At 41.8% G+C, this 14,839-nt stretch overlaps 1 protein-coding gene across 47 annotated transcripts in view; it reads right to left on the bottom strand.

Moving 5' to 3' along the window:
* Positions 1-14,839, bottom strand: part of CELF4 (CUGBP Elav-like family member 4) — a 691,717-nt gene that overhangs the window by 202,044 nt on the left and 474,834 nt on the right. For 10 of the 47 annotated variants that reach the window (XM_075526242.1, XM_075526266.1, XM_075526241.1 and 7 more), the window contains exon 5: positions 12,691-12,707. The exons of the other annotated variants lie outside the window; for them this stretch is intronic. In XM_075526242.1, the coding sequence (XP_075382357.1) occupies positions 12,691-12,707 (17 nt within the window). The remainder of the gene's footprint in view (positions 1-12,690; positions 12,708-14,839) is intronic. 47 annotated transcript variants of the gene reach the window in all.

Here is a 14,839-nt window from a genome sequence, read left to right as displayed (position 1 = left end):
AGTTAGATCTAGAGAGAGAAAAACTATGAAAGTTAGAGGGGAAAAAAATACTTCTCCATCAAAAGGAGGAGCATTATATGGAAAGGGGATTGCAATCTGTGTAAGATTTACAGGCCAATCTTTGCTTATTTATCCTGGTGTGAAGCAAGCCCAAGAGGACAAAACCACTCACAGATTGGTAGTGAACTACCAGGCTTCTGCAGCTCAGGATTCCTGCAGAAAACTCCAATTTCATGGACCTCCACAGAAATATCTGGGCTGGTCTTTAAGACAGAGATGTGGAACATAAGCCCCCAAAAAGGCTTTTCTTGCTTTTTAGCCCACTCACTTCTTATACATGGTGATGGTTCAACAAACGGCAACACTGAAACAGCTGTGAACTAATCCAACAGATCTATGGTTATACCTCAAGCACATAGGGGTACTTTTGTCCATCTGTGCTCATGCTCTGTGACAAGAGAGCGTGAGAAGATACCCAGAATGTCATGAGAGGTCCTAAGGTAGCAGGACGGCTGAGATATTCCACAGGGTAGTGGCAGTGCAGAAGTGGCACATCATTGCAAAGTAGAGGCTAGAAAAAAGGGAGCCGCTGTCTTCATTGAGCTGCCTAGACAGGAGTTCCTGGGATCGCTGGGGACATGAAGCACAATTACTGTTTAGATTTCATGTGCCTTAATCTCCAAGAGTGAGCTGAGCTCTAGATTTCCAGTCATTCACATGCCAGTAGAGTTACTTTCTGAAATATGGGAAAAACCTAAATGCAAGTTTGTGGTTGGACCCACTAGAGGTCAAGGAAAGGCATAAAATATCCAACATGCCACTTTAACATGAAGACAATCAGCTTGACTAACTCCTAGTGTGATTGTGATTAGAGAAGAAAAATAAATACTTCAGATATGTATTGAAGCAGAAATATGGATGGGGGCACGACAGGGAGATTTTTGCTAGGTGGATTAACGCCAGTATAGACATAGCTGGGGTCATAACTTAGATTTAAACCTTCATTCCAGACAAACTGATATTGAAGATATCTGCAGAAACTGAAGAACAAATTTCCCTAAAAACACATTATTTGTGCGGACTTGTTCAATAACAGCACAACGTTATGCTGTGGAGAGGCTTCTCACTTCAGCACCCTGAACTTTTCCATGTGTATTAGCATCCTCATCTTTTTTGGTCTCTCTACTTTGCTAACAGTGCTATTACATAAGGGAATATAACATTTTTCCTGTGAAAAGCGTTATCTTTCCAAGGAGAGACAGCCCAGCAAAAAGCTTTCTGTCACTTTCAATAGGGACTTTTGGCTAAATTCTCAGCTCCAGGATATCAGTGTAGCTCCGCTGAACCTCAAGTTGATGAAGCAGCTTGAAACCACCTGGTGTTCATCTTGGAGAATCCACAGGAGATGTTGGCATAGAGGGTATGTGTTAAAATAATAATGGTAATAATGACAATGACATAAATGGAATTTGCTATGGGGCTGCTGGAACACCAACAGCAAGTTGAAAATATGGACAATATAAATATTTGAATATGAGCTTCCTGTTCTGTAGACCAAACTTGGGAATTCAATGCTTTGTGTATCTTCACTGAGTAAATAATCATTCCACTGGTGTTTTGTAAACAGTGAAATTTGGAAGTAAGATGAGTTAGATGATATAGTAAAAATAAAACTATTTCAAATCTTGTGTAATTGAGTCCCAAACTCATTCACAATGTAGTCTGCTGTGACAAATTCAAACTGGGGAGTCACATATGTAAAGTATCACTCATGCATATATATCATACTGAATACCCATAGAAAACAATGCTGAAATGGTTGGATTTTCAGTTCCCCAGACCTGGATTTCTTTCCCTTGCCCTAAAAGGGAAATCCAGTCACTGTTAATGATAGTAGGATCTTTACTGCGAAGGAAGGACGGCCACCACTGAAAAAGTTACTCACATACAAGACAATGCAACACAAGTGGGTTGCATGAAGCATGTAGATGGTTATGGTAGCCTTAAATTTTGTGAAATTGAGCACACTTCCCAGTCTTATGAAGCACTTGTAAACTGTTCCTCCTATTCTTTACTTCCTTAAGGACAATTTCATGCCATCTAACCTCTTTGCTCTTTAGATACCAAACAAACCCTGAAGGCTATGAGGTTAAGAAACTCTTCACAAAGCCTTGGGTCTGTTGCCTATGAAAGGAGGGTCAGAACCATAGCAAAGGGTTGGTAGGACCCTGGAGAAGCCGTCTAGCTCAACCAGCACAATGCAGGACCAGCTTCGACTGTACTATTACTGACAGTTGCATTTCTCTCATTTTTAATCTACCTCTACTGATGGAAAGCCTCAGCCTCCCTAGAAAACCTGTTCTATATCTTTTCTTTCCTCACCATTAGAAAGGATTTCTTTTAGTCAAAATCTTTCTCCATGCAATTTCCTGTCTCTTTCCAGTGGCAATAAGGAAGCGAATAGACCTTCAGACAAACAACAGAAACCCTGTTCTCTCATTAAAGATGTCTGTTGTAACATCCATTAAATGACTGGTGCCATGAGATGCAGACATTGATACAGGGCAGCGAGTTATCCTGACAGGGACAAGGCAAAGGACATGTCCTTCCACTTTCTTTTCCCAAACTTTATCAGAGCCAGTCTTTGAAAATTCAATATTCATTCTGAGCTCCCACTTAATAAACTTGGCAAACCTGACATTTTTAAAACAAAACAAAACCATGCTGTTCACTTTCCCTTTTCATTCTTAATTGGCCCATCTAAAAGCAATCAAGTGAACATTTAGCTGTGGTAGAAAGAACTGCAGGAGACCTCTCCTCCAAGTGCCATTATTCAGAAGTGCACAGGAGTGTGGATATGTTTATGGAGAGTGGGAGGCTCTCTGCAAATTCTCTCTCAACAGTGACAGAGGAGCAAGAGGATACCGAGGGCAGGGACCACGGGGGGATGTAGGCATCACAGTGTCCCAGTGTTGGGGACTAGCTTTCTGGGGGGAGTCACAGCCAGCTATGCCTGTGGTTTAGGCTCTCTTGATGGTGTCAGGGGAAATTAGGCATTAAAGAACAAACTGTATAAACAGCACACTGAGTAGGGAGCTGCTTAAACTTGCCAAAATGAAGCACTGCAGTGAAAGGGATCTCTTAAACCCCATCCCTCAACAGGTCTCAGATACCAGCCTTCATTAGGGATCAGCTTGCTGGGATTTATGTGCATGAGACCCTTCTTGCACAACATGCCCACCCAGAGGAGAGCCCCCTCTCAACCAAGTGCTCTGTGAAAGGAAAGGTAAAGTCCAGGCTCTAAAGCAAGCAAGAAAGAGGTGTGCGTAAAGCATATCTGTAAGCCTATCTCTCCCACAGCTGAAATGCAGACCTGCTAAAGCACTTAATGTGTTTCACATGGTAATAGTATTGGAGGTATGGAAATCCTGGCTGGGCTGCTTGGTGTGTGTGTGATGAAACACATCAAGTAGTAGATCAAGTTAACTTTTCACAGCAGGTAATACAATTTCTAGAAATACACACACAAGTGTGTCTAGAGCAGGAATCAGATTTCAACAGTGGAGTCATACAGAACGTATAATTATATTTTGCATTTTTAATAGACTTATTAGCATAATAATGCATTAGTCTAATAGAATATTAATGTGATGTGGAAATATTAGCATATTACAGATCCTTATTCATTAATATATTAGACCTTTATTGTATTAGTGGCACAATCCATTGGAGAAAATGTTGCTTTGTGTCTGATATCGCAATCCAAGAAAAAATTGAGATGGCAAATAGGGAGCCTCTTTGTGTCACAGGCATGCCTAAGCCTAGGTGTTAATGCAAGAGCTGAGAAGAAAATGCTTTTGCAGGCAGAAAGCGGTTGATATTTGAGCAGTTTTCCCACTTTCTCTGAATTCAACCTAAAAACTTTTTGAACTGTTTCCATTAAAATATGAAAAATTGCAGCACTTTAAATCCTAAACCCTCAAGGATCTCAGAGCAGGAGGAAACACAGTCCCTTTTCTGCCATTCAGATACCCTCCTAAAATGTAGGGAACTGAGTTCAGATCATTGCTCTCCCACTGTTTCACATCCTGGGGAATGCCTGCTCTGGGGACCTGGTGGCCTCCCTGGTGACCAGCACCCCCTTGCAGAGCTCCCCTGTGTCAGACACCACCAGAAAGATCATCTCAGCAGCTGGTACCCTGATACCCCACAACGCGGATGAGCGACCTGACTACCTGTTTATCGGGTTTTCTGGCATTGGTCCACTTTCTATACCTCCCTCCAGAATTGAGAAGACTGTCCCAATAAAAGCTTAATTGAAAATGGTAGTGTTCATGAAAAGACCTGAAAAATCCTATTAAATTAAGGCCCCCCAAATTCCTCTGTATCTTTGTTAAGACTTTGTCAGATTGACATCAGTCCTGGAGTCCCATCACTGACCTGTTTTCCCCATCCACCCCTTATTAGGGAGCAAGACCCCTTTGAGCTTGTGTTGCTATCCATGCCTTGGTACTGGTGAAACAGACTCTGAGGGCATTTTTAAGGCAGGCTAAGGACAACCAGAATGTCAAAACAGGATCACTTTTAGTGATAGGGACTCAACGCCCCCATGAATGGGACTGTATAATGCGGTTTTCTGCTCAAGCTGCATACTGGGCTGCATGACCCCAACGTCCTTATGGCAACTGAATAAACGTTCTCTATAAGCTACGGAAAACAAATATCATCTAGCGACTTAATCCCACGTCTCTCATTCACAGACAGACTGACAAACAGGACTAATTCCTCTTATTAATACTTTGAGTATAGGCAGCAACACTGACCACGATGACTCATAGGTTGGATTATGTGCTTTTAGCAGAATAGGAAAATGTGTGAAACAGAAGAATGAAGAATGTCAGTAGGGATGCAGAGTTTTGAAGTTCGGTGTTTCTTTTTTCCTTCTGAGGAAATGCAGTACAGTCCTTTCCAGAAGCAGATATTCTCCACGCTCCAGGTAACCCTCCCAAGTAAGGACCAACAAAGAGAAGGTGAAAATCATAATGCTTTGCATCTACCTGGCATCTCTGTGGCATCAGGATTGTTTGAAATTCCTTCTAAGGAGCTTAGCAAAGTACGTATTTTGCTTTTAAAAATAATATACCAGATTCCCAATAAACAAAGCTGTTGAATTGAACTGATCATAGTGCAAATTTTTCTTAGTCTTACATTAGAGCCAATGGGCTGTTTTCCTGGGCTTTTTTTTTCTTTTTTTTTTCTTTTTTTTTTTCCCCTTGATGCATTTAAACAACAGCTTTTCTCTTCTCCTTGTGATCATGTTAAATGTTTAATTGCTCTTTGCATTTGCTGATAGCACAAGATAAGCCCCTGCAGTAAAAAAGATTTGTGCTAAAACTCAAGAGCTTAAGAAATAAGCAAAGGGGTTATATTTTGGGTCAGTTCAATTATCTATATTTTTTTTGGAATTATATATTAATTTTAATATAAGCTGCAGCACAGAAGTGCAATTAGCATTCAGACAATGTGAGAAAGTCTTGCCTGAAGTTAACTGATGTGTACAATCCATGCAAGGGATTCAGGGAGGTTAGACAGTGCAGATAACTGCCATAACACAGCTAAGCCAGGTCCTCAGACGGTGTAAATCAGCACCGTCAAATGGAATCGCTCTGATTTACACCGGGTAATTATATCCCCCCACTGCTATTTGAGATGGGCTCAAGATGACAGAATTGGGATCATCACTAGAATACAGACTTTTTCTACGTTCCAAATTACGTTAAAGCCATCCAGTTAGACTGAGAGCTAGAAACCCAAGCACACCTTTTGTTAGCAGGTATCAAGCTATTCAAAACCAATGTCAGCCACTCCAAATAAGCCTGATTTAAGTAATAAGGAGAAAGCCTTGCCTTCCACTTTCCCATCAGTCCAAGGCAGATGCTTTTATATTCCATTTTGAGCTAAACTACTGCACTCTCTGCCTGGCATAAAAGGGATGTTGAGCACAGGAGAGCCAAACTACTCTCTGGTGGGACCCATCTCCTTCAAAATTAATGCCTCAGGTAGCAATTGGTAGATATTTACTCTCCTGTCAAGTCTGGCTCCTCACATCTGAATCTACTGTAACCCCTTCGAAGGGCTGACCTAAGTTTTTGGCCGAGTTAAGACCCTTGTCCGGTGAAAAAAAGAGCAAACAAACCCCCTTTGTTTCTAGTCTCAAAACTCACAACCGGTTTGAGTTGGGAGGTTTCCTCAGCAGTTTTGTGAAAGAGTCTTGACTGACAGAACCTGTCTAAACTCAGAGAATTAATGAGCTTGTATTCTGCAACAGGCTGGGAAAAGAAACCAGCCAGGGAGACCCTTCATACAAGCATTAACACTGCTTTGTTGCTGTCTTTTGTTCGGCGCTTATATAGTGCCCAGAAGACAGGGGTTCTGCTGCCTGGTGGAAAGGGGGCCCAGGTGATCCTGAAATGCAATTAATGCATAACAGCTTCAACCAATCCATCTAATTTACTGCCTGCATTTCTCCTGGGCTTGCTTCTCCCTTTATTTTTTCCTCTCACTATGAAGGATAGCCACTCATCTTTAAAAAAAAAAAAGGAAAAAAAAAGGAAAGAATACACAAGAAATAACGTGCTTTTTTCTGGAATGACCCTGCTTTTTCCCATCCTGAACACTGTTTGGAGATTCTTTTATTTAACAAAACAAGGTCAGCTCATCAGCACAAAAGCTGGAAGTTTCAAGGGGTCCAACACTACTTCCATCTACGGAATTACTTTTTAACACATTCTGAGTTAAAATTATCGCCTCTGAGCCAAATGCAGATTGACAGCCAAACACTAAACAATCACATTTTGTTAATCCATTTACAGAGGTGCAAATGCCTGATCCAATGCCATTTTTGTCTGACACCACAGTAGTTTTGTGGGGTTTTCTCTTTTTTTTTTTTTTCCTTTAAAACCAAAGACTTGGGGAGGGAGACTCTTGTTACTGTTTAAGGGAGAAGAGAGGAAGTCTAGGAACCACTGGGGCTGTGGGATTGCTCACCACCATCCCAAGCTTGTTTTGCTTGTTTGTAGTTCAGAATGCAGCTTTTGTGTCAAAAACTGAAGCCTTTAACATTTTCAAAGCCTGTCTTCCTCTCAGCTGTGGTGCACATGCTGATGGAGCAAAACAAGGGCACCCAGAGTTCAGTAGCTTTTATAATTGGACCTAAACTGATTTCAGTCTAAGGTCAATTTGAAGAGGAAGCTTCAGGTGCCATTCAGAAATGACAGGAGAGCATGACGTAAGCCCTAATATTGCAGGAAGAATATAGCACTGATCAGTTAGAAATCATTGCTGGGAAGTTGCTGTCGGGATTGTCTTGCTTGCACATAAACTATGGATCTAGATCATTTAGACAGACAGATAGACAGACAGATACGGGTAAGGAGGTGAAATTCCGTCCTTGTCACTCAGCAATCCAATTTAGCTTGATTTTCTTCTATTTAATTTTATGTGCCTTACTACAAAGGTGTCTATAACTTCATTACCTAAGCATGGGAAATGTGAAATTGGACTAATTGGTAATAGAGATAAATAGTTATACTATTCACAGATGTGTACTCATTACTGCATACCTAACTCCTCTTACCTATTCTTCTACTTATGCATGCATCTTTCAGTTTTTAGTGCTTCTGGAAAGGGAAACATTCAAGGTGTAATATTTGTCTGCATTTTTTTTTAAGTGGTCAGTACAAACACAGGCGCACACTCACAGCTCTGCAGCATACTCAGCCCTCTTGAAAATGGTTCATTGACAGCCTCTGAAACATCAGTGTGAAGGCATTAAATCACACATGGGATACTCAAAAGCTGTGCCTATTGTTGAAAATTCACATACCCCATTTGCTTCTGCCTTGTCCTGCACGTAGAAAAGCCACCACCCCATCACCTGACCTTGAGAAAATAACTGGTTCCCACTGTAGTTTGAAAACACACGTGGGCTATTGCTTTTGAGGATAAATAGCAGGGCTGGAAAAAAAGGGGGAAGGTATATGACATGGTCCTTTTGCAAAGTAACAGGTGACTTGGTTGACATCAGGCACGGCTAGAGTGGTGGAGCTGAGAAAGGTGTCCCTCGTACCACCTCCTAAGCAGAAGAACAAATTCCCACCTTCCACCTCATCTATCCTTAAGGAAGAAAAGACTCAAAGGGATCTGCTGCCCACCCACTGTCCCAAGGACTCAGGGGCTGAGTTAATCCCATCACACTAACAGAACATAACAATGTTTTGAGAGTACTTACCACATTCCTTGAAATTGAAGAAAGTTGCTGTGGTTATTAGTAGCTCCTAATGATATTTGCATAGATTAACAGACTTTAATGCAATCATGAATGCTACAATCCGGGGGAAAATAATGAAGAAATCCATTATGAGGTAATAAAGTAACTAAGTCAATACAGTAATAATTTGATCCCATATTAGTAATAATTTCATCTCCTGCTGCAAGGCAATTTTAATGCACATACCATTTCTGGACAGTTTTATAAATATCACCTTTGTTTGAGATAATTAATTAGCAAAATCAAAAAATATATTGCTGGTATTTTATACGATAAATTAGTCATTAGGTTTAAACTGGCAGGCTGTAATAAAACTTATTAAGATAAATGTGCTGGGATTCTTAACACTTCAGAGAAGCTGTTCTCCTCTGTCTTAAGGCTCTTCTGGTGCAAAGCTATTACCGCTGCTGGGTGGTTTCTACGTATGTTAAAACCCAATTATGAAAATAATGTTTATAACCCCGGCTTGCTTAGCAATAGCAGCTGAATGCATTAGCCCATACCTGCCCAGTGGACAAGGCTAAGGTGAGGGTGAATTGCTGAGGGCCTTATTATCTTGCTTCCCATCATCAGTCAGAGCCCAGAGCCTTCTGCAGGACTGAACCAAACTAACTTAACTTCAGAGGAACTCAGGTCCAGGTCATCCTTCTGATATAGGGGAATGTTTTGCATTCAGGGTCAGGGCAGGGGGAGAACATTAATCATTAGGGGGTGGTTACCAATCCTAGTTTTCTGCTTCTGCTCTTATTTTGTGATTACTGAATCACTTTTTGCTTTCCAGAAGTGCCTGGAAATCACAATGGACCCCAGCAACATCTGTGACAAAGTGGCCGCTGGAGCCAAAAGCTACTACACTTTACTGTGACCACCATTTGCAGCCCTCTGAAATATTCCCTCCATGTGGCTGGGGCTCTGCGAAAGGCTTTGCTGTGTATTTGGGAAGCTATCCCAGCCAGATGGCACAGGCTGGCTGAGACTGTCAAAACTGGATGGGGACCAGCTTCTTGCAAGGAGCGCAACTCTTGCCATCTAATGAGCTGGTCTTGGCTCCCTGGAAGACTGTGCTGTGTGGCCAAAGCAAGGATTGCCATTCTGGGCTTCATGACACCACTATCCAGGAACAGGGGTATTAAATCATTAGATCGCCTTTTCAAAGGGCATCATTTAGGTCTTGCTTAGACATCCCCTGAGCCAGTTTGCTGTCGTGTTCCCAAGGCATTACAATTTCCCACTCTGGCCAAACTCAGCCCTTTTCTCACAGTTCCCCATCTAGCTGAGGTTTCCAAATCCATGTCACTTTGCATTTGGAATGGTAGTAAATGACACAAATTGATGATCCATCAAACTCCAGTCTTCTGTATGGGCCAATTCTTAGCGCATAATAGGAATGTCCCCAAAACCTCATTCTCATTTATAAAAAACTCAACGGAGAGTTCAACATTTAACTGGGAGCAGGCCATGAGTGCTGCTGGAATCTATTATTAAGCCAATATTGTAGCCAAGTAAACAGTCAAAAGACAGAGAAAGTGGCAAAACCCATTGCTCCCCCAATTCAGAAAACCATCTCTGGTATAATATCATTAGGACAGCACAATACATTATAGAGCTAAGAAACTCTACTGCAGAAATGCTCCCTTTCCTAAAGCACCACGGGCATTACTCTTGAAGTAAAATGATAGAATCAATACTTTGTCATATTTGTTTAGCTTCTTTGGGGAGAACAAATGTTTTTCCCCACCAAATAGCAATGCCTTCACTTTAAGGATACTTTCTCATTGATGTACAAAGTGCTTTATGTACAAGTTTGGTTAAAGAATCCCATAAGGTCTGGAGTGCTGGAGGCTGGAAGAGCAAATGGGGCAAAAATCATTGTACAGGCACTTTGTTCTGATAGTTTTTCCTAAGCATGCTCTACTGGCCAATGTCAGGGACGGCTATTGGACTACATGAACCTTCGATGTGACTCAGAATGGCAGTTATTATATAATCATATCATATCCTGGTGCCAACTGGCATGGGCCATTGCATTCAGTTGGTAGGCTGTATGCCTTGCTTTTCAATGAGACCTTATTAGACTTGAATTTCCAGTCCTGATATTGGGTATGTTAATTGGAAAGCTGTTTAAAAGTGTTGTGACATGAAGAGGACTGCAATTCTAGGCAAGGGCTCAGAGATTATTCCATTAGCTGTTTTTGTGGACACATGTCAACTCCACTGTTCTCTCTGTTCTATCATCTCTGATTTGGTGCTTTTGAATACACAACATTTGCTCTGACTGCTCAAAGGGGAAGACGTGGTTTTTCAGGAACAGCTTTTCGGGTGTAGGTTTCCTCAAAATGGTCTGAGACTCCTAATTATCCACTGGAGCTATTCCTTTGGCTGATCTCCGTTGTGCCTTGCTGTGTGATGGATGCACGTGACACAAGTTCTTATAAACATTTGTGACCCACAAGTGATCTGGCACCTCCAAAATGATGTTTCAGTGATGTCTATTGGGTGGATTGTCTGTTGGCTATTATGTCTCTCCCCTGCATGTATATGGAAACACAGAATAAAAAGGGACCATTTTTGAATTACCACATGAAACAACTGAACTATTAGGGAGCATTGTGGCTTATTGGTAGCCCCATCCCATCCCTCTCACTGGCTACACAGGATGAGGTACAAAGCATTTAAGGACCACTGGGGTAGTCCTGGGGGGTCTACCCCATTTGGCCAAGTTGGAAAAGCTCCGACATAGTTGGCCATTTTGGGCTTAGCTGGTTCATGAGAATTTTTGGGAGCCTTGCTGCTCAGACCTGTTTTGCACCAGGGATCCTCAGCTCCATGATCACACTCAGCACCATTAAATCAGGTGACCTCGGTGAGGGTAGGGAGGAAAAGGCCTAGGCATAATCCCTTCAGCATCTCCTGCGGAATAGTGGCTTTAGCGACAAGTGTTTCACAACTGCCATTCCCACAATCGTTCCCCTTGTCGATAGGATGACCTTTCAGAGGCGGAAGCTCCTTTTTATTACTCTGTGCACTGGGGTAAACCAGGCCATGCTGTGTTATCTACCCAATTTATCAACACTATTTACAGCAGGTCCATTCCACTGTCTGGCTTAACTCAGTGCCCAGAGACCCAGCATTGAGAGAGGAGGCAGCTGCTGAAGAGAAAGAAATGTCAATTCCAGCCTAGTCCCCTAAAGTGAAATAAAAGAAACAAAGTAAATAAGGAAGGAGAAGTAAATACAGTATCTCCAGGGTGATTATGTCTATCTAGTCCAATACAGGCAGGCATGAAACCAATAGAAACACCATCTTATCCTCTTAGTTATCACCACACACAGAATGTCATCTCTCGGTGCCCTAAAAAGAAAGAAGCATGCCACATCCATCTTTAATGAATATGACATATCTCTCACCCGCTTGTATTTCAGTAACCCCAAACTGCTGAAAAATGAGGTAGGAGAGTCTGTTGTCCCTGTTTGCCCGGAATCATGAGAATGGATTAAAATTATTTTTCTTCTGCTTTGTTTTTTAAGGATTGCTTTGGGTAATCTTGTTTTCTTTCTGCTCTTCTGTGCTTTGAGGGTTCAGGTTTGCCAGCCATTCTCCACAACTCTGTGATCAAGGTGTAATCTTTTACTCTTTTTAAATGAAAGAAAATCAGGCTGTCATATGCAGAAACACTTGTAAAGGCTGTGGGTAATCAGAAAACATCAAGTATCATGAGACTCACTGAGAAATCACAAGGGCAGCAGTCTCCTCCCTCCATCACATTCAAGTAATTTGAGCCTTGGGCCTGCCTTTTTAGTAAGTTCAAATTCACTGAAGTGGCAAAACAGGCCATACCCCTTCCCCTGTGGTACCACCGTCTGGTCTGTAGGATGCTTCGAGCCATGCGATGAAGTGGATGCTGTTCTGATACTTCACAACATGTCTCAGGCAGGTCTCTCTTAACATCATGTCCTCCTGCCATATGATGTGTACTCCCCTCTCCCTTCAACAAGGATCATGCCATGGCCATCCGTATATTCTTCAAATGAGTTAATATATTTGTTATACATTTCTCTATCTTACTCCCTTGCACCCTGGATTGATATCAGTCCTCGATAGCTACACTAACTCAAGTCTAAACAGCTAGCCATCAATATCTTGGATTTTGTCTTGTATTGTTTAGACCAGTATTGAACCATCACATGGATGGTCCATGGGGACTGTGAGGAACAAAAGAATTTATTTGTTTCCCTACAGCTGAAATATGGCCCCCACAAACCCCACAGCTGTGATGTATCACAATGTCTGGGCATAGTCAGAAATCTAACTCAACCGTGTCCTCACAGATTTACAAATCAATCAGAGCAAAATCAGGAGACCTGCTGGAGGCTGCTTTCTTAAATCGTATTTGAAATGTTGAATTAAGAGAATAGCAAGAATAAAACATGAAAGAAAAGATCTGTGTATAAAGAATAATTCAGACAGGTTCCACTGAAACTAAGGGCTCTGTTCAGGTTTCCTATTATAATTGCACTTCATTGCTGCCTCTCTCTGATGGCTGCCTAGGAACCAGCCTTTGACAGCCCTCCTTCTAAAGCAGGCTCTCTAGTTTATTGCTCTCTTGGAGCTGGGAGCCATACCTGTCTACTCCAGGCATCGAAACCAGATGTCTGGCTGAAGCCCTAAAGAAACAGTCTGCTTGCACATGCCTTCAAGTCAGAGCTTCATTCTAGCCACAGTGGACTTTGGCTATGAAGCTGATACAGCAGATAACAGGAAAGGAGAAGACAGTAGAGATCAAGACCACATTCCTGTTCATCCTTGTAAGTATTTCACCAGGGGAGAAAGGACCCAGGCCAGGATGATGCCTCATAAGGGGAGAGTCCCTTGACACTGCACTAGGCTTGCTCACAGCATGGCTGTTGACAACCTCAGGTTCCCCATAGCAGGAGCAACAAGCCCTGGGTGCATTCAAAGGCAAAACAGAAAGCATTTAACAGGATTAGCTTGCACGAATTCCAGAACAACCATCGCTCCTGTAATTTCCTTTGTAACTCCCTCCTTATTTACCCTGGTGAGCAGAATGCAGCCTATCGCTGGTGAAGAGCTGTTCCAGTGTCACTGTCGTTCAGCTTTTGGTTCCTGCCTCCTAAGAGTCTCATGGTCATTTGGACACTGCTAAAGTTGTGAGATACCTTTAGCACTCCTGTCTGATTGGCAGTGAAGTGTAACACCACTAGGACTGAACTTTCTGCAGCGTCTGTTAAAGATAAGGGGGGAAAAAAACCTTGAATAATTTATGTAGTTAGTTTAATTTAAATAATTTATATGCTAAGCATTGCAAACAGAGCTGGAGTTGATAATGAGTCCGAGAAGCACATTTTGAACTCAGTTGCAGATTCTACTGCATTGTAATTCTTGCAGGATACAGGATTTCCTAGCAGTATAAAGGCTGGGGAGTGTAAACAAGGTAGTTGCTTGAAGAAGAGTCTGTACAGACTCCTTCTTTACCAATTACCACCAGATCATCTTACGTTCTCTACAGCTTGTTCAGTTTGAACTTCCTGAAATTATCAAGAGCTGCATGCATTTCTCCAAGCCACAGGAAAAACCTGGCTCCATTGTTTGACAAATAACAGTTTGTAACTGGTGTAATCTGTAATCAGGAATCAATTAACGAGATATCAACAGGAAAGGAAAGATAAGGGAAAACCAGGAGAAAATCAATGAACATAAGGGAATTGATCATTCAAAGGGTCTTTCTTAAGCCACTGGGTCCTCTCAGAGGACTCCTTGCAGCATGTCCCACAGGCTTTGTCTTTTCTTCTTCAGCTGCTTTTTGGCCATTTTACATGAGGAAGCCCTTCTTTTTAGCAGTGGGGGAAAAAGAAAAAAAATCCAAGCCTCCACCCTCCTGGTTCATTGAGTGGCCACTGCCTTTTACACTTATAATGCAAGTGAAATACATCTGAGAAGTTACTTAGAGCTAAAGAGAACTGATGGTAAACTTTGTGAATTCTTGCATGAATTCACAGCGAATACCTCCAGGAACACTTTAGAGGACGTACCTATCCTCCTCAGGGATGCAAACACCAAAGAGATCACTAGCACATACCTCGTGACAAATAATGTCCCACAAAGCCTTACACAGTTTAAGAACCATCTTTGTCATAGTAGACCAGTTATTTGCTACTGGCTTCTTTTATCAAGATTTTTTTCTGTTTGAATTTCTAACATCCTTAAAAACATACTACTTTCAAAGAAGCCACTCGAACAGCAGTAGTGAATCCATATTACCAACTGCAGCAATTGCTTTGAGTGTCAGAATATTCTGTGTTGATCCATGACTCCTCCCAGAGTTCTGCTGGTATGTGTGCAAATCACAGCTTTCAGTTAAAAAATAAATACCTTTCCAGACATGAATTGCTGTGAACAAAAAAAGGTTGAAAATGTGAACCAAGTCCTGAGCCCTGAAGACTTGAACACCACAAGAGAAGTGAAAAGAAGCCACAAATTTAACCACTGAAA

Source organism: Mycteria americana, chromosome Z (genome assembly GCF_035582795.1).
Source record: "Mycteria americana isolate JAX WOST 10 ecotype Jacksonville Zoo and Gardens chromosome Z, USCA_MyAme_1.0, whole genome shotgun sequence".
NCBI lineage: Eukaryota > Metazoa > Chordata > Aves > Ciconiiformes > Ciconiidae > Mycteria > Mycteria americana.
Note: the sequence above shows the minus strand (reverse complement) of the source record. Positions and strands in the feature narration are given on the sequence as shown.